Source organism: Sorex araneus, chromosome 2 (assembly GCF_027595985.1).
Source record: "Sorex araneus isolate mSorAra2 chromosome 2, mSorAra2.pri, whole genome shotgun sequence".
Taxonomy (NCBI): Eukaryota; Metazoa; Chordata; class Mammalia; order Eulipotyphla; family Soricidae; genus Sorex; species Sorex araneus.
The window spans coordinates 7,393,562-7,411,311 of record NC_073303.1 but is presented as its reverse complement, the minus strand read 5'-3'; the positions used below and the strand labels follow the sequence as shown (position 1 = coordinate 7,411,311).

Below are 17,750 nucleotides of genomic sequence, written 5' to 3'. Positions count from 1 at the left end.
GTGAAACAGCTGGTTTTTCGCGCCGAAAAAGCTTTATAAAATTGGTCGTTTAGTTTTCTCCTTTAGAGTTTTCGTGAAGTGAAGCTTGTGAAGTCATCATGTCCGGACGCGGCAAGCAGGGCGGCAAGGCGCGCGCCAAGGCCAAGACCCGCTCGTCCCGGGCCGGCCTGCAGTTCCCCGTGGGCCGCGTGCACCGGCTGCTCCGCAAGGGCAACTACGCCGAGCGGGTGGGCGCCGGCGCCCCGGTGTACCTGGCGGCCGTGCTCGAGTACCTGACGGCCGAGATCCTGGAGCTGGCGGGCAACGCGGCCCGCGACAACAAGAAGACGCGCATCATCCCGCGCCACCTGCAGCTGGCCATCCGCAACGACGAGGAGCTCAACAAGCTGCTGGGCAAAGTGACCATCGCGCAGGGCGGCGTCCTGCCCAACATCCAGGCCGTGCTGCTGCCCAAGAAGACCGAGAGCCACCACAAGGCTAAGTAAGGTGAGAAAAGTTAAAGATACTGGAAAACAAAGGCTCTTTTCAGAGCCACCAACTTTACCAGAAGGAGCTGCTGCACTCTGTTCTGTTTCATTCTGACCTTTGGAAATTAACACTGCAACGTGCTGCTTGCAGAAGTATAACGACTTCCTGGAAGGGTTTTAAGGCATACGGGGCTTTGAGAAGTACAGACGCATGTCGGAAGTACTAGTGGAAATCGTGTGGACAAGTTCCCTTGCAGTAAGGACTTTTAAGTCACAATTTGGGGAGGGAACTTACACGCCTGCCCGTGCTCGGCTTACTCCTGGCCCTGCGCTCATGGGTCCCTGATAGAGGGTTCTGGGAACCATATGTGATACCAGGGATCGAGTACGATTAGGCCCAGTTGAAGACAAATGCCTACCCCAGCCCTGTCACCCTTCCTAACTCAGGAGCTGAGACTTAGTGGAAAGTCCTTGGTTCCACTTTTTAAAACGAGTATTCCTACTCTAGGATCACAGCTAGTAAGCAGCCAGCCTTCCGTGGGGTTACTTATAATGGGTTAGTGGATGATTACAAACACATGCCAGCTTCAAGTCTTAAGACAATGGAAAGGAAAACTTTAATATGACAGGGATTTCCACCTTAGATTGAGGGTAAATGCTAATAACCTTTTGAGGTTATTTAATCATAGAAACCTAGATAATGAGGAAAAGACACATCGAGAACACTAAATTATGTGTATAATAGGAACTTAAGTGCTTAGGGTTTAAAACTAGTACCGGGAATTGTTTAGGCCATGGGACTATGAAACAGGAGGGGGGAAGTGACAATATATAATTGTTGAATATATTTACATGTAAGGTATGTGTATATATGTATATGCATATGTACATATCTATACCTGTGCTTGAAATAACAATAGCAATCTCATCTCAAGGTATTAACTTGATACTCAGGGTAATGTTAAAAAAGTCTGAATAAGTGTAGTACTCCAATTGACTCTTAGGGTTTTGTTTTGTTTTTTAATTTGAGCTACAATGGACTTTTTTAAACAATTGAATGAGAAAGTAGCACTCAATTCCTTCAAGTTGGAAAAAGCCCAGGAAGACACCGTGAAAAAAACTGACCTGAGGTCAGAGTGAGAGTGCAGAGCGTAGGGCTTTTGCCTTGCACGTGGCTGAGCCTTAATTCCATATGGTTCCTTGAGCACTGCTAGGAGTGATCCCTGAGCATAGGCCCTGATACATCTCTGGGTGTGGCCGAAAACAAAAAAATAGCGCTGACCTTATGTGATTCACAATCTGAACAATGTAAAAGAACATACATATAAAGTGATAGTTAAATGCAAGTGACCAGGCTCATGTCCTGCCCGAGCACACATGCCATCCATGCACATGTGTGATGCCATCCCATGCACATGGTTCCTGAGCATATGTCGTCCTCATCACCCTTCTTGAGATGTGTACTTTCATACTTTAATGCTGGAAATCCAGAGAAAGGTTAATAAGCTGGGATTTGGGATGCAAGATGTTTATTAGAAACCAGTATCTGAGAAGAAAACTAGAATTGGGTGAGTCAAAATGTCGGTGCATGATACATACCTTCTGTGGCCAATAGCTGCCTCCCCACCCTGGACGGCCAACGGTGACAGACACAAGAAGGAGGGAACAGGGGCCACCAGTCACCATTTATTCCAGTCTTTCCCCTATTCCAGTCTCACAGCCTTAGCTATAGAGAAAATCCTCAGGAGTTGGGGGTAGCAATTGCACACAGGTGTGGTTGCACAATCCCTGGATTGTAAAGCTCTTCCTTCAGGGGAAGCTTCTTCTAGAACAAAATCCCATCCTGCTAGAAGACCTGCCCAAGGGTAGAATCCCACATAAGGTGTATTACTTTCCCCTTTCCCGAGCCACTATCCATTTAAACAGTCATCTTCAATTTACTTCTTAATAATATTTCTAGTCATTTTGTATGGACACAGTTAAGAGATATATTAAACTTAAAGGATGCCTCTCCTGGAGACATCTCACTATATATCCCAGACTACAGTCCTCAGGCCAGGTTAGTCTGTCCTAAGCCCTTAGTTAGTCCTAAGCCCAGTGGGGTCTTTATCCAGTTACTTCTTTTTGGGTCAGGACAGTTTGTTCATGACTATGCTCTTAACTTATTATGTATTTTATGGCGCCTGGCCTGTCCCTCTTCAATGTCAGATTACCTTACAGCTTGTTCCTTTTTGATGCGTGGGTAGCTTATAGGCTTGCCCTGGGTCCATCCAAGTCCCTCACTGGACTCTCCTTTTGGGTGTTAGGAACTAAGGGCAACTGAGGCTGAAGAGGAGTAAATAATGACAGATGCCCAGGAGTAAATATTATTTGGAGTCAATTAACTCCCAAACTACAAAAGCACAGCATTAACTGTCTACTGTGTCTATACAGAAAAGGACATTGTTCTAAAATAGGCAAAGAACATAAAGGAAAGAGAAAAGCAGTATTTCACTTGCATTGACAAAATCCGGAGTCCTCGGAAGAATCTGACTTTCCAAGTCACAAGGTTTGATTTGGGAACATAGTGATTAACAGATAGGGAAAGCAGAGAGCACAAAGGAGAAATTAAACACAGGTATGGGAGTGCCTCGGGAGCACTGTGGTGGGAGTAACTCAATAAACCTAAGCTCCCAGTGGCAAGGAAGAAAGGACAAACCAATGTTATCCAAGAGAATTGGACAGAGGAGGATGTCAAAGTGAAACAGGCCTAACATGGGGAGCTCATCAGAGTTACCCCACATTGTATTGTTCCTGGACTGCTCTTGATATCACAGGATGTAAGTCCTGTGAGAGAAGGATATGACCTTGAGTTGAGAGAAATACATTCTTAGCTGGTCTTGCTTTACTTTCAGAATTCAAAGGGATAGATAAATCTATAGAGACTCAAAAAATCTACCATAGTGACTTTGAGCACCTTGACCCATCAAGTGTATGGTAATGAGGTCAAATCCCCAGGGTCCCACAAATGCTTCTTGTGCTCCCTGACTCTGCAAGTGATTTCCTAGTACAATGCAATCAGGTGTGTGAAAGAACCACAAAAAGGGGTGTAGCCCCGAGTACCACGACTAAAATGATGTTCTGATGTGCTGTAAGTGTCACCATCAGGAAGTGCAACATTTGGCAAGCCCATGCATGAGCACCCTCAGTGACTAAGAGCATGTGTGCAAATAACTCAACTAAAGAGGAGCAAACCCCAATGAGCACTGTATCTGAGTACTGAGCAACTCCCACCAAGGACTGTAACTGAAAATGTTGCCAGCACTTGTGTGAACCCCAACATCAAAACCAAAGAAGAAAAGATCAATTCAAAATCTCTACTAACTTAAATAACTTAAATTGTAAGAGTGCCGTGTCTCAATCACTGCAAGTGGAAGGTGGAATGAAATAATCATAAGGAGGGCTGCAGAGAGACAACATCGAGGAAGGAGCCTGCTCTGCCCTATAGGACCCTCCAACCCTGCCAGGATCCCCGATTACTGAACAGAGAACCAAGAGTAAACCCTGAGCACCACCAGTTACGGTCCCAAAGCAAAGTTGTTGTTTTTTTTTAATTAAAAATAATCCTAAGTATGGCTGGAGCACAGCGGGTAGGGCGTTTGCCTTGCATACAGCCAACCTCAGTTCGATTCCCAGCATCCCATATGGTCCCCTGAGCACCACCAGGAGTAATTTCTGAATGCAGAGCCAGGAGTAACCCATGAGCATCGCCGGGTGTGACCCAAAAAGCAAATAATAATAATAATAATAATTAGAGGAGCTGGAGTGATAGTACAGCGAGTAGCGGCTCGATTCCCAGCATCCCATATGGTCCCTCTGGTTCCCCGAGCACCGCCAGGAGTAATTCCTGAGTGCAGAACCAGGAGTATCCCTGTGCATCACCAGATGTGACCCAAAAAGCAAAAAAAAATTAAAAATTTAAAAATAATCCTAAGAGTAGCGAGAGAGATAATAGAGCAAGCAAGTAGAGTTTTGCAGGCAGCTGACTGTGGCTTGTTCCCCAGCATCCCATCTGGTACCCCAAGTCCACAAGGAGTAATTCCTGAGTGCAGAGCCAGGAGTGACACATGAGCATCACTGTGTCTGCCCCCCCCCAAAATTTAATGATTATCATAAAATAATCACTAAAAATATGAGTATCTTCCACTGGTCTTCTCCTCCAGATCCAGGAAATTACTTACTTTCTCTAGAGCGATAGCACAGCGGGTAGGGTGTTTGCCTTGCACGAGGCTGACCTGGGTTCAATTCCTCTATTCCTTTCAGAGAGCCTGGCCCGAGAGTATCCCGGCCATAAGACAGAGCCTGGCAAGCTACCTGTGGCATATTCAATATATTTGGCATATTCAATATGCCAAAGACAGTAACAAGTCTCACAGTGGAGACGTTACTGGTGCCCGCTCGAGCAAATCAATGAGCAATGGGATGACAGTAATTAAGTTAAATATTTACATATTTTACTTATATTAAATAATAAGTACTTAACATATGTATTATTTTACTACATTGGGAAATCATCACCTTTGCACCAAAAGCCTCAGGATGGATGGATAGTGGAGGCCCAAAGAAAAGACGATTGAGTCTTTAAGCAAACACTCTGCTTTCCCTGTGGGGCCTTACTCCCTCCCCTCCGGCTGGATCTGTTTTCTGTCCGCCCTGTGATCATTTCAAGAAGTCTCTGCTTTCTGGGCAACTCCCAGGGGAAACATGCTCTACAAATTCAACTTGCATATCTATTTGTATATTTTGGCAGATTAAACTTTTGAATGTGATGTAAAGAAGAAACAAACGTGTTGGTGGCGGGTGTGTGTTGGGGGAAGCTTAGGACTGAGAGAAAATGCCCGTCCCCAACTCCCCTAGATTTCTTTTTTCTTTTTAACTTTAGAAGAAATTCTTCACAATCAGTAGTTTAATTTGTTGATAGAAACATAAAGCAGTAACTTCAGCATAAGTTATTAAAATACAATTACAAAAACTCCCCTAGATTTCGGTTCTTATATTTTGATGTCACAGGAGAGAATTTCTGGAGAAGAAAGATTGTGAATAAAGTCATTTGATTAAGGAACCTGTGAAAATACAAAAAAAAAAAAAAAAAGGAATTATAGACATAATAAAGTTGGGGCACGGAAGATTCCAGAATAGACCACGCTTCAAGGGGAGAAGTTGGAGCGGTGTGGGCAGTTCCAAATGCAGCACTTGCCACTACTTCCCTTGCAAAGGTGATTTTTGTCTCTTCCTGGAGTCCCCTTAGGTCATTGCTAGAGAGTTTCAAGGGGTAACGCTTTTGGTCTTGGGGTTCTCTTTCCTCAATCCAATCAGGCATCAATCCTGGCCAGCCATGTGCTCCCGGCAGGGTCTGTCTCTCACCCCGACGGGGCAGCTGGGCACTCCTTTTTAGAGCACACCTTGTTTCTCAAACTCGTCATGATTTAAGACTGTGTCAGCTACCTGAAATCTAGTGGACCATAAAAGAAAGGAAAAGCACGGAAAAGCAATTCCATACAGATCATGTATAAAAATTAAATATATTTAATTCTTCCAGTTCCAGTTTAGAAAAGAAAGGCCATGGACCAAATACTGTGGTCTGTGGTCATCATGAGTTAAAAATCATAACTCCCGGCAGGATTTGGAGATGGGGCCTTGGGAGGTAATTTGTGTTTCGATGTGGTAGATTAGTGGAATCATAGAAGATTTGTGCCATCCTCGGAAAGAAACCAGAGACTCACCGCCTACCTCTCTTCAGGAAAGACGATTGGGCCTGGAGCACCCAGAAGGATAGCGGTGCCCTTTTTTATTTTATTGTTTTTTTCTCCTTTTCTCAATAGGTCTCCTTTTCCCAAACAAGGTCTCTTCAACTAAATGTCACCTAGGTATAGGGAACTAAGGTCAAAGAAAAAGAAGTCCAGTGGCATTTGATGGGATTCAAAGTAGGAGGCAACCGACCTTAGAGGGAAATATTATATTGTTTCAGTTCTGCTTTGGGGCAGGGATTGGGGTTCGGGATGGAAACACCCGAAATATGGTGTGGGAAGGTGTCATGGTGGAATTGGTGTTTGAATGTTAAAAGTAATCAAATATTGTGAACTACTTTATAAAATAAAAAAAAATTAAAAGTGAAAGAAGTCCAGTGGCTTCAGTCACCAGTACTTTGGAAGACTGATGGTTTATAACAGCAGAGAGGGGCAGAAAAGAACTGGCAAAGCCGCCTTAGCTGTTAACTGCCGTGACTCGGATTCGAACCGAGGTTGCTGCGGCCACAACGCAGAGTACTAACCACTATACGATCACGGCGCGCCACTAGGAGGCACCTGAGCTCTGTCCTCTATTCTCTTCTCAGGAAAATCAACTGTTGGCTCCCGGCTCGCTGCTCTATCCTCCACCTCCGTCCCCCGCGGTTGACTTCCAGCAAATAAACTAAAGAAGACAAACAAAAGTGAAGTTTCACCACCTTGGGCTTTCCCTAGCCCGGAGGCTGCTCCCGGGGTGGGTAACACGTGAGAGTCCGCTCGGTAACTTCCTGCACACCCCCTCCCCCCATGTCCCCTACGCCTGGGACAACCAACCCAGATCCAAATCCCAGGCACCACATCTGGTCCCCAAGCACAGCCTGAGCACAGAGCCAGAACTAAGCCCTGAGCACTGGAAATGCCTCTTAAACATACACACAAGGAGGTTGCAACCGGAAGTTGAGTACCAGGTTTAGAGTCTGGGATCCAGATCTCTGCTGAAACCCCAGAGAGCAGCAACACCCAGATATAATCATCCCCAGCATCAGAGAAGATGAAGGAATAAAGCCCAAGGACCAGAGGAAGTGAGAACAAAACAATAAGGAAGTGAGAAACACAACAGTAAGAGAGACTGAGGTACAGGCAAATGAAATGGGCCAAAAATACCAAGTCTTAGTTTCCAAATGAAGAAATGTCTCCATGAGGAGGGAGTCACCACCTGTGTCAAACTGAAATAAATAAGAGCAGTGAACTGAAAGAAATGTTTGATGACACTGAAGAAATCTAACTATAAACTGGAGAACAGGATAAAATAAAAGCATCTCTGGTGTGAGGGAAGATTCTACTTATATAGGAAAGTTTTTATCTTTCTTTTCTTTTTTTTTGGGGGGGGTGTCGCATACCTAGTAGTGCTCAGGGATTATTCATGAGGGGTTTCCAACAGGGACAATATAGGACGCTGGGATGAACCAGTCTCGGTCCGGCGCTAGGCAAGCACCCCCCTCCCCCCGCTGTACTCCTGCTGTGCCTGAATAAATAAAGAAACAAATAAGTAAAAAGGAATCACAGGCAAAATTCTCAGAAAAAGATAAAATTTCTTTTGGTAAATTTTGAAAAATCCAAATTCTCAGCTAACAAACACCAAGACGCCTGTTCCCACGCTGTGGTCCCAGAAGCCTGCCACCCACTGGAAGGGAAGAAGGAAACGTCAGTAAGCAGAATGTCCTGAGAAGAAAACTTGGGAAAATTAAACCAAAAACACAGAGCAGAGAACACTAAATTTGACCTGGAGGGGGAAGAAAGTGGGGGTGTGGGGAGAGGAAGGAATCAAGAAAACTCCCCTGGGGAGAGCGGCAGGCGCCAGATGACACTTCAAAGAAGCCCCCCGGCTGCCTCCTTCTGTAGGGAGGCACGGGCGGGACCTAGCTGGACAGGGCATGGTGGCAGAGCCCCATGGGGCACCCCACAAGCACCTTCTCCTCCTCTGCCCCTTTGGCCAGCCCGGGTAGCTAAGGGAGACAGACGCTTCGGGGAAGTCTGATCTGGAAACGGGACGCCCACCCCCTTCTCCAAATTGTCCGGCGCGTTTTCAATTGGTCGTTTGGGGTCAGTCATTGATAGTCTGGAGCTGCACGAGGTGGCGCTGCGGCGTTCGGGGTCGCAAAGCCCCGCTCCCCACCCCAACCCCCGACTACTGGGGGAGGGAAAGGGGGAGAACCGAGAGGTGGAGCCGCAGACTCCCCCACACCCCCACCCCGCCCCAATCTCATCTGGCTGTCGCCGTCCCCCTCCCGCGCCGGCCACACAGATCAGCCCCTCGACAGCTGTCCGGGCTCCTGGAGTCGGGGCTTGCAAGCTAAGATTGAAGGCGAAGCCGCCCACCCTTCCCGAGCCCTCTCCACGGTCGCCCACCGCACCCTCCAGATGGCACATGGCACATGCAGGTTTCTTGCGACAACCTTTGCCTGTCCGCAAAGGACTCATTCAGCATGCTTCCATGTTGCCGAGGAACCCTACAAACTGATGATCTGGGGAAAGTGGAGGGATTTCTGGAGGGTCAGGTCAAGGCTGCACCGTCACTATCTCTGATTTCTTCCGTTTGCCCCGGGAGTTGCGGCCCCGGGTCAATTTCAGGTCCTTTGTCAGTTTCGTGCCCTGCAGCTGCGGCGCGCGGTGAAACTACCCCATCCTCCTTTTCCAGACCCTCAGCTCTCTGGGGCTGCAGGGATGGGGTTTAGGTTCGAGCGGACCTGGTGCTTCTCCCGGGTCTGTGGGTCCGCGCCCGACTCGCTCAGGTGCGGGGTTCCACGCCAGACGCCCCCTCCCCCGGGATCCCCCCAGGGCCGCACGGAGGGTCGCTCCCCCTGAGCTCTGGAGCCCCCAGACCCGCAGGGCGCGTGCTGGAAGTGGGCTCGTGAGTGCCCCCAAGTTTCCCAGCCCCCTTCCCCTCCCCCCCCCAACGCCGGGAGTAGCCTCCGGGTTGGGAAACGTCTGGCAGTGAAACTTCACTTCGTTTGTCCTCTTTGGTTTCTTTGCTGGACGTCAGCGCTGCGGGTGGCGGGAGAGACTGGAGCAGTGACCTGGGAGCCTTTAGGAAGTTCTCCTGCGGCCAAGTAACAGTCGCTATTCTTGAGAAAGGAGGAGAGTGCAGGTGACAACCCAGGTGTTTCTTGGTGGCGCGCCGTGATCGTATAGTGGTTAGTACTCTGCGTTGTGGCCGCAGCAACCTCGGTTCGAATCCGAGTCACGGCAGGGACTTGCTGTTGAGGTCTTGCACCTGACCCTTTTCCAACCCGCCAATGCTCTGATCTTTATCTTTTCTTCTTTTAATAATATAGGAGTACTGCTATTTATTCAGCCATTGATTAAGCCGATTGAATTGGGCACGAACTCCACATAACTTTTTTTTATTCTATTCTGAATTCTGTTCTTATCTTAGCCCCCACCCTCTTAACACCCCCCCCACACACACACACATACTCTTTCTCTTCCAATTTTCTCCCTCCATTGCTTCTCCTCCCAGCCAAACCTAAATGCAACATCCTGTTGGCATTTGGCCAGGAGCCAGGAGCCAGGAGGAAGAAACTGAAATCCTAAGAAAAAGAAAACTTTTCCACTTGGGCACATCTGCAGAGGGCAGAAGCAGGTTTCTTGCGACAACCTTTGCCTGTCCGCAAAGGACCTTTTCAGAATGTTTCCATGTTGCCGAGGAACCCTATACACTGATCATCTGGGGGAAGTGGAGGGATTTCTGGAGGGTCAGGTCAAGGCTGCACTGTTACTATGTCTGATTTCTTCTGTTTGCACTGTGAGTTAGAAGGTGAAAGAGGGAGGGGGCAAGACCATGAGATGGGGAGACACAGAGAGCTGATGTCTGCAGCTCCCAGGACCCCCGTACCTCTCAGCATAGCACCCCAGAACACACAAATGCCATCTCTTCTCCCCTGAGTATGTCTGTTGCAAAAGCGAGAAATAGACTGTTTCCCTAACCCCACAGACATAGAAACATTAACTTGAATAAAGATATACGCGCACCTATGTTTGTTGGAGAACTTGGTACAATAGCCAGGTAAGAAAACAGCCAGGTGTGAGGCCAGTGAGGGGATAAAGCGGCTGTGGTAGACATGGGCCACATGCAGCTGTGGGGACAGATGAAAGCACACGGTTGGCTGCAAGGCTGGAATGAGAGAGCATCACGTTAGGCAAAAGAAGTTAGAGGGAGAACAAATACCTGACGCTCTCACGGATCTGTGGCGTACAGAGAAACCAAACAAGGGCACGGGCAGTATGACATGATAACCAGCCCTTGGTCCTGGATTACAGAACTGAAATGCTGAAGAAGAGAGGGGAGTGGGGATGAATTGGACCGGAAGTAACAGGGGACATTCGTGGGGGTCTTGGGTACTTGGGTGGTGATGAAGACCACACACATTACCCCTATGGTAGAGATGCGAACTAAAATTAAATTATAATGCCATAGATTATGATTATAGTTCATTTACTACATGAATTACAGTTCATTTATTGTATATTGATTTCCTATGTCTTTCACATATTTTTTAGCAGCTTATTAGGAGTTTCGTCATGCAGCCTGCTTGCTTTTCCTTTCGTAGGGCTAAAATTACCTCCATTCCCTCTCCAGTTGTGTCCTAGGCATGAAACCTGAAACCGCCACTAAAAGGACTCTGGAGACATGATAAGATGTCTTCTGCTTCCGCTGTCCTGGGTCCAGTCTGCATTTGGGATGAGGCTGCTCCCACGGACCTAACCTCCTCACAGCAGCCTTCCGGTGCATTTGTACCACTTACCTCCCTTTTCTCTTGCTCTCCGTGGGCGTCATCAGGGATCAAGGATGCATTGGCCGGAAAGTCCAGTTCCTCTCAAGTCTTTTGCCATCACTATCTGAGGAAACTTAAATTTACAACACTAATGTAAAGAAATAAATTACAACAATAAAAAGCATCTTTATTTTTATTGAAGGCCGGAGAGATGGGACAGCAGTAAGGTGCTTGCCTTGCATGCAACTCGCCCTGCTTTGGCTCCAACTCCACACAGAATCCTGAGCAGAGAGCCAGGAGGAAGCACTGAGCACAGTGGCCCCACTCTCCAACTCCCCAAATTTTGTTTTTGGTTTTTTTTTGGGGGGGGTCACACCTGGAAATGCACAGGGCTTACTCCTGGCTCATACACTCAGAAACTGCTCCTGGTGGTGCTCAGGGGACCATATGGGATGCTGGGAATCGAACCCCAGTTGGCCGCGTGCAAGGCAAATTCCCTACCCACTGTGCTATCGCTCCAGCCCCTCCCCAATTTTTTAAATGAAAATGTCGTCCTTTTCATAAAATAATTCACAACATATAACTTCAACCGTTTGAAGTGTCCCTATCGAATTCATCAATATACATACCTGGGTGCACAGTTCTTGGCGTCTTGTTTGATGTCATTTCCTATGTTTTTTTTATGTGTAGATTTTAAAAAGGAACACATTTGTCATTTGCAGTAGCAAAACAACAACTTGCTCAATGATGGTATAATTTGTTTTCCCCAGTTATTAGACACTTGAGCTTGTTTTCAAATTCTTTTTTGGTCACAAACATCTTAATTGTGCAGTTCTCTGGAACACTCCTGTTGGTACTCACCCGAATAGCAGAAACCTGTGGATGTTGGCCCGGAGGCTGGCTGGAAACTGGAGGATGACGGCCAGGAGGCTGGCTGGCTCTTAGGAACTGGGTGAGGACTCGAGGTCTTTGATGTGTCCACAGTGGCTCTGTGGTCTAAGAGGACCTAGACTCTGTGATGTACTTCAAAAGGAGACAACTTGCTTGTCTTGTACCATATGGTACTTGGCACCGTGTGCATGTTCTTACCAGCTCTATTGCCATCTCTGACCCACAGTACTACACAGCTTTGGGTGACAGCTCTCATAAATCTAAACTAAATTGGGGACTTCAGAGTTCCAAGGTTCACATTTTGGCGATGATATTCTTTTATGAGTGCATGAGCACTGACCTAATGCCTTTTTTTTTTAGTCTCGTGTAAAAATATATCTTTATCATAGTGACCAATAATATCTCCCACCTCTGAGTATAGTAATGTCGGTAGAAAGCTACGCTATCCCTGTGCAGTTTTCATCCCTCAAGTTGCTGTTTCCGGTTTGATTGGGTTTGCTTTCCCATCCCCAATGCATGGAACACTCAGGATAAATGAGGTTTCTGACTTTCTGTGCAGGGCTGAGGGCAGGATGCTGCCCTGTTGATGGGACCCTCTGTCCCTTCCCATGGAACTTGTTTCTGGGATGGCGTTGGACAGGGAGAAGCCTCGCTCCCGCTTTCAGTCCAGAATGGAACCATCAAATGGTTCATCCGTCACCTAGCCAGATACTTCCTGCCTTATCCTCTTAGGAGGAGAAACCTGTCGCCTAATCTCCCTTTCTGGAAGCAAGAGAGGGTCCCCCGCGCCCCGCCGCCCCACCCACTGGGGGACCTGCCTCCATCCCCACCAGCTCTGGAGTCGGTTCCTAATCTGAGGATCCAGGCAGATCCCTTTTGACCACGGTCCGATCCCTAAGCCCGGACCCCACCCCGCCCCCACCTCCAGCTCCACTCTGCGCAGTTTCAAACTTCTGAGAAGTCTTGGGAACAGGGTCCCGCCCTTCAGCTGAGAAACTGCTCCCGAGCTCGAAGCCCTCGGGATCCCCCGCGGTCTCGGAGCAGAACAGGATTAACCCATACACCACTGTGCTCCTGCAGTGTATGAGAGTGAATCAATCTCCCAAAGAAAAGCTGGGAAGTAGCAGCAATTATTTTGCCATTTTCACTTTCAAAAATAGATAATTAGGCTAACAATAAGCCCCCCAAAGCCGAGCAAACATTTTCCCTGCTCTGCTTGACTTCGTCGGAAAAACGGTAAAACACCGCTGTTAGTGGTTCCACTGGGGATCGAACCCAGGACCTTCTGCGTGTAAAGCAGACGTGATAACCACTACACTATGGAACCGCAAGCTACTAAGTCCTTCTATGTCGTCCTATATAAAAGTCTAGTACCTGGGTGTCCCTCCAAGTTTAGGGGTTGTTTACCTTTGAACAGGAAAAAAAAAATTCTTGAGTTACGTTAAAGCGTTTCGCTCACTAGCTTGAAACGGCTTCAGGTTGCTTCATCTGTGAATGCACAGTAAAAAGAAAAAAGTCAGTGTACTTTATTTGTGCCTCAAAATCTAGACTAATCAAAATTCACTCATTTTATTCAAAGATTCCCTTGATTTGCATGCACTCTCTTCATTTTATCTGTCCTAGGTCAGGTCAATTGAGTATTGTTCACTCAGTTAAACTTTGGATATTTGTGTGTTAAGATGTTTTAAATTGTAGAGATCCAAAGTAGTCCACCACCAGATTATGCTGTTTTAGCATGTTGATTATTTTAAATTTAAAAAGCACATGAGAAACAGCAGACAGCTCTCTCACTTTCCTTTTCCCCCTGAAAGCAGGAGATAATAACACACACACACACACACACACACACACACACACACACGGAGGAGGGATCTGCCAAATCCTTCAACTAATCCTATCTTCCCATCATTATCACTAAACTAAATTTGTCTTATCACATTTTCACAATATTTATCCAAGTTCGTGAAGCACTGGGCACTGTTGCTTTAAGACTCCCATCCTTGTACAAGTAAAAACGATGCAAAATGCCTGTGCTTTTCACCCTGTCACCTATCAGTTTAATTTTGTGGCCCAGCCAGACAGGAATCCTAAGAGAGCAGAGGAAGGATTTTACCGCCACCATAGGAAGGAAGGAAGGAAGGAAGGAAGGAAGGAAGGAAGGAAGGAAGGAAGGAAGGAAGGAAGGAAGGAAGGAAGGAAGGAAGGAAGGAAGGAAGGAAGGAAGGAAGGAAGGAAGGAAGGAAGGAAGGAAGGAAGGAAGGAAGGAAGGAAGGAAGGAAGAGTCATTTATGCCAACCTCCACCAATACTTAAATCACTCAACTTGGAAGTCAGCAAGTCTGCAACACCTCTGGTTCCCCCACAAACACTTCCCTAAAGGAAGATGGCTTGCTGAAAAGTATCTCTCCTCTCTAACTCTGAAGTCCTTTGTTTCCCAGTACCTTTTCTATTAGCCGGATAGGATGTGTTCAATTAATTCATGAATTGTCTGGTAAAGTCAGCTGCGGCTCTACCTTTCTTCAGATGGGTTTTACAGCAAACTCAGAAGCCAATAGACGTAGAGTTATGCCAAGATCGTGGAGGACTGGCACTGTGGGGAAAGATTCAACCAGGCCCCTATGAACTGCTGCCTACTGGAATTCTTTTTCCAAGTTCTAAAACTGAACTGCGCGATTATAGGAGATAAAAAATAGTCCAAAATTTCAGGTAGGAAAGAAAAACTGGTTCGTGTTCTGAAGCTTATGAGTTTCTCCTTTCTCACTGGTTAGATACATGCTTAGCGTGGACCTAACCAGGAGGCTAGCCTCTGGCCTCTGGTTTCTAGTTCTTTCCTAAACGGACAAATTAAAGACAGAATCACATGCTAAAAGCAGGATTCAAACACCGCAGATTTTAAATTTAAAGCCTTGTTCACTCCATCATGCGGCAACCTAAGACCCTCATTGTCATTTATTTCTTGTAACAGTCACAACTACCTGCTTAACAATTTGGGGTTGACTTCATAAGTCCATGAAACAGCAACCCAGGCTTACAAAATGATTAATATTATTATTTTTTTAATTGAGAAGGATGTTTGATGGGAAATTCATTGCGTGGTTTTCGGTTTTGTTTGAGGGATCACAGCTAGTCGTGTTCAGAGCTTCCTCCATGGGATCTGCGCTCAGAGATCACTTTTCTCGGCTCGAGAGACGGTATGGGGTGCCCTTGGTCAAAAGGGCGTGGGATGTTTGAAACCTGGAAGTAGTGAAATCAAACACATTTAATTTGCTCTCTTTAACACTCACTAGGATGCAAATTCTGTAAGTGGAGAACTTCTTCTTGTTGTTGTTAATTATTCTCTCTCCACTATCTAGCAAAGTGCCTTAATACATTAGTGATGACAGTTGTGGAGAAATTTAATGAATAATGTAGAAACACGTTTGCAATATCTAATATTTCCTCTAGGGGGCGATAGTCACCATAAAATCGAAATTTTATTAATTTCCACTTGAAATCATTTTTAAAACCTTCCATTCAAAGACTGTCTTTTCTTCTCTTTTCTATTTTTTAAGCATTGAAATTGCTAATTTTCTAGAAGTTTAGAAACACCAATGTGTTCTCTGTCAAGTACATTTCTGTCAAATGTTACATCTCACGTAAAACTTACAAAGGTAATTTAATTGATCACTAGTATTAAAGGGGGCCTTGTGGCTTAGCTGGTCAAAGCGCCTGTCTAGTAAACAGGAGATCCTGGGTTCGAATCCCAGCGGGGCCTTCTCTTCTGTGTTTGATTTTGTATTTTCGGTATATTGTAGATACACAGAGGAATATTACATATACATATGTATATGTGATCTGTCTGTATTGAGTTGTTACTTCAATTGTGAAGCATCTTGTACCAGGCAATTCAGCAGTGATATCATATTCATATCCAGGTTGGAACACTGGAAAAATTAACAGGGTTTCTGTAATTGATAGAAAGTAACGGACCTGACGATTTGATAAGACTAGAATATTAATTGAGCAAAAATAATGTGAGTAGAAGATAATGTAGCATTTCACATCTGTCTGAAGTTCTATCTCAGTTCTCTTAGCCCTGACAGGCAATATTTCGCACGGAACTATGGAGTTTTGTGGCCAGTATTTGGAGTCAAACTTATTTTTGCTAACAAGAGAGGCCTGGTGAGACTCAGACTCTCACCCCTTATTACAATTTAAAGACCCTTAAGACATTTGTGTATCAGGTGGAAGCTACTGAGGGTCAGCTGGGGGCAGTGGGAGTTCAAAGACCCTTTGAGGAAGAGAACCCCAAAATGATCACCTTCTTGAACCTTAATTGGCATTGTAACTCCTAGGATCAGTGCTCTGCCAGCAATGACCTGCACTCTATTCCTCTCCTTCTGATCTAATGAGATTGCCAAGGCTCTGATTGGCCTACCAAGATTCACGGTGTCTTCACTTACAAACAGGATTCCTGTCTCATGCTAATTATTTTTTATACTTCACAGTAAATTTCATGTGATCTTCTTTGTTTTATTTATAGCTGTCCCCTGCCATCCACTTCCAGAGGAATGTGAGAGAGAAAAGAAAAAGGACCATGAAGAGTATCGGCTAATACCACCCCCAAATCGACCTCCTTGGTATTTAAAAAAAAAAAGTTTCCTGTTCATTTAGCTGATCTTTTTAAAAGGTACTAGAGGAGCAGCAAGAAGAAGAAAGAAGGAGAGAAGAAATGTTTCATCATATATGATCTATTTCTACTTGTTGGAATCCTGGTGGTGTTTTAGCTGCTTTTAGGTACCAGTAATAGACAACAGTTTTCAGACAGCAGTAATAGAATGGAATCGGTCACACTTTCAGGTAGTTTTTGAAGCCTTACGTTGGTTGCAAAATTGAATCTAGTCTCCTTAAGGCCTCTACCTTCAATTGGAGATGTCCATCAGTTTTCTCTGAGGTCTTAGCATTTATATTTTATAAATATAAATGAAGTGTGGTCTACTTCAGACTTAGTGAACCTCTCTGCTTCAAATTGTTGGCATATATTTGCATATTCATGACTTATTATAGTATTATATCTCCAAATTGTCTTCTCTGTAAAAAAAGTTTACTGCTTCTATACATGAGATGAAGTGTTCATTTTCTTCTTTAAAAATAGTCATTATATCTGTACTTCATTTACTCTGTTTGAATGTATTCTTTTTAATATAAGCATTACATACTCATCAAGTGCAAAATTTGAGATCTGAAAGATAAAAATGGGTGCGAGCTGGGGACCAGAGCTTCCGGCTCTATTCCCAGGCTGCCTGCCACCTCTCCTACCCTGGGTTTATGTGCCACCCCCCAGCCCCTTCCCCGCCCCCCCCCCGCCCCCCCACACTGCCATTATCTTTATTTTCCTTCACCTCTTGCTTGTCTCCTCAGGCTCCAAAATATTTTCACTCCTTCCTTCCCATGCTTAAAAAAAAGGGGGGATTACTATGGAAATGTGGGTGATACTGACTAGGAAAGCAATAACTCAAGCACGTGGGACCCAATGCGCGCTCATCCTTTTTGAGGGCTACATCCTTCCACAGAGAAGAGTGACTGACTCAGAGTTGGAATCTGGAAAGAACGTTTTCCCTAAATGGATTCATAAAGGCTACCTACCAGTCCTCTGTTTGATTACACAATAGCCTTGAGTATTTAAATACAGATTTCGAAAGTGCTGGACGGTTTGTAGAAGGTTCAGTTAAGTGAGAGCACTTTGGCAACCAATGACCATTTGGCAAAGGCCTGCTCACTCCATTTTAACGCTGTGTGCACGCAACTGCTGGCCTGCCAGAGCCATCTCCAGAGCAACTCCCAGGCAGAGGAAACGGCAAATGAAAGGCCATC

At 45.7% G+C, this 17,750-nt stretch overlaps 1 protein-coding gene and 4 non-coding genes across 5 annotated transcripts; 3 read left to right on the top strand and 2 right to left on the bottom strand.

The window, feature by feature from the left end:
- The first annotated feature begins 98 nt into the window (after nt 1-98).
- On the top strand, nt 99-7,516 carry LOC129402407 (histone H2A type 1-H). The gene is made up of 2 exons (XM_055128918.1): nt 99-486; nt 6,841-7,516. The coding sequence occupies exon 1, from the start codon at nt 99-101 to the stop codon at nt 483-485; it is 387 nt and encodes a 128-aa protein (XP_054984893.1). The 3' UTR covers nt 486; nt 6,841-7,516.
- On the bottom strand, nt 6,723-6,794 carry TRNAH-GUG (transfer RNA histidin (anticodon GUG)). Its single transcript has one exon. It is a non-coding gene; the product is annotated as a tRNA-His (tRNA).
- A 1,893-nt stretch (nt 7,517-9,409) lies between the features above and the next one.
- On the top strand, nt 9,410-9,481 carry TRNAH-GUG (transfer RNA histidin (anticodon GUG)). Its single transcript has one exon. It is a non-coding gene; the product is annotated as a tRNA-His (tRNA).
- A 3,671-nt stretch (nt 9,482-13,152) lies between these two features.
- On the bottom strand, nt 13,153-13,225 carry TRNAV-UAC (transfer RNA valine (anticodon UAC)). Its single transcript has one exon. It is a non-coding gene; the product is annotated as a tRNA-Val (tRNA).
- A 2,352-nt stretch (nt 13,226-15,577) lies between these two features.
- On the top strand, nt 15,578-15,651 carry TRNAT-AGU (transfer RNA threonine (anticodon AGU)). Its single transcript has one exon. It is a non-coding gene; the product is annotated as a tRNA-Thr (tRNA).
- The last annotated feature ends 2,099 nt before the right edge of the window (nt 15,652-17,750 follow it).

Coding starts and splice junctions, on each gene's coding strand:
- LOC129402407 (XM_055128918.1), top strand. CDS start 99: ATGTCCGGACGCGGCAAGCAGGGCGGCAAGGCGCGCGCCAAGGCCAAG.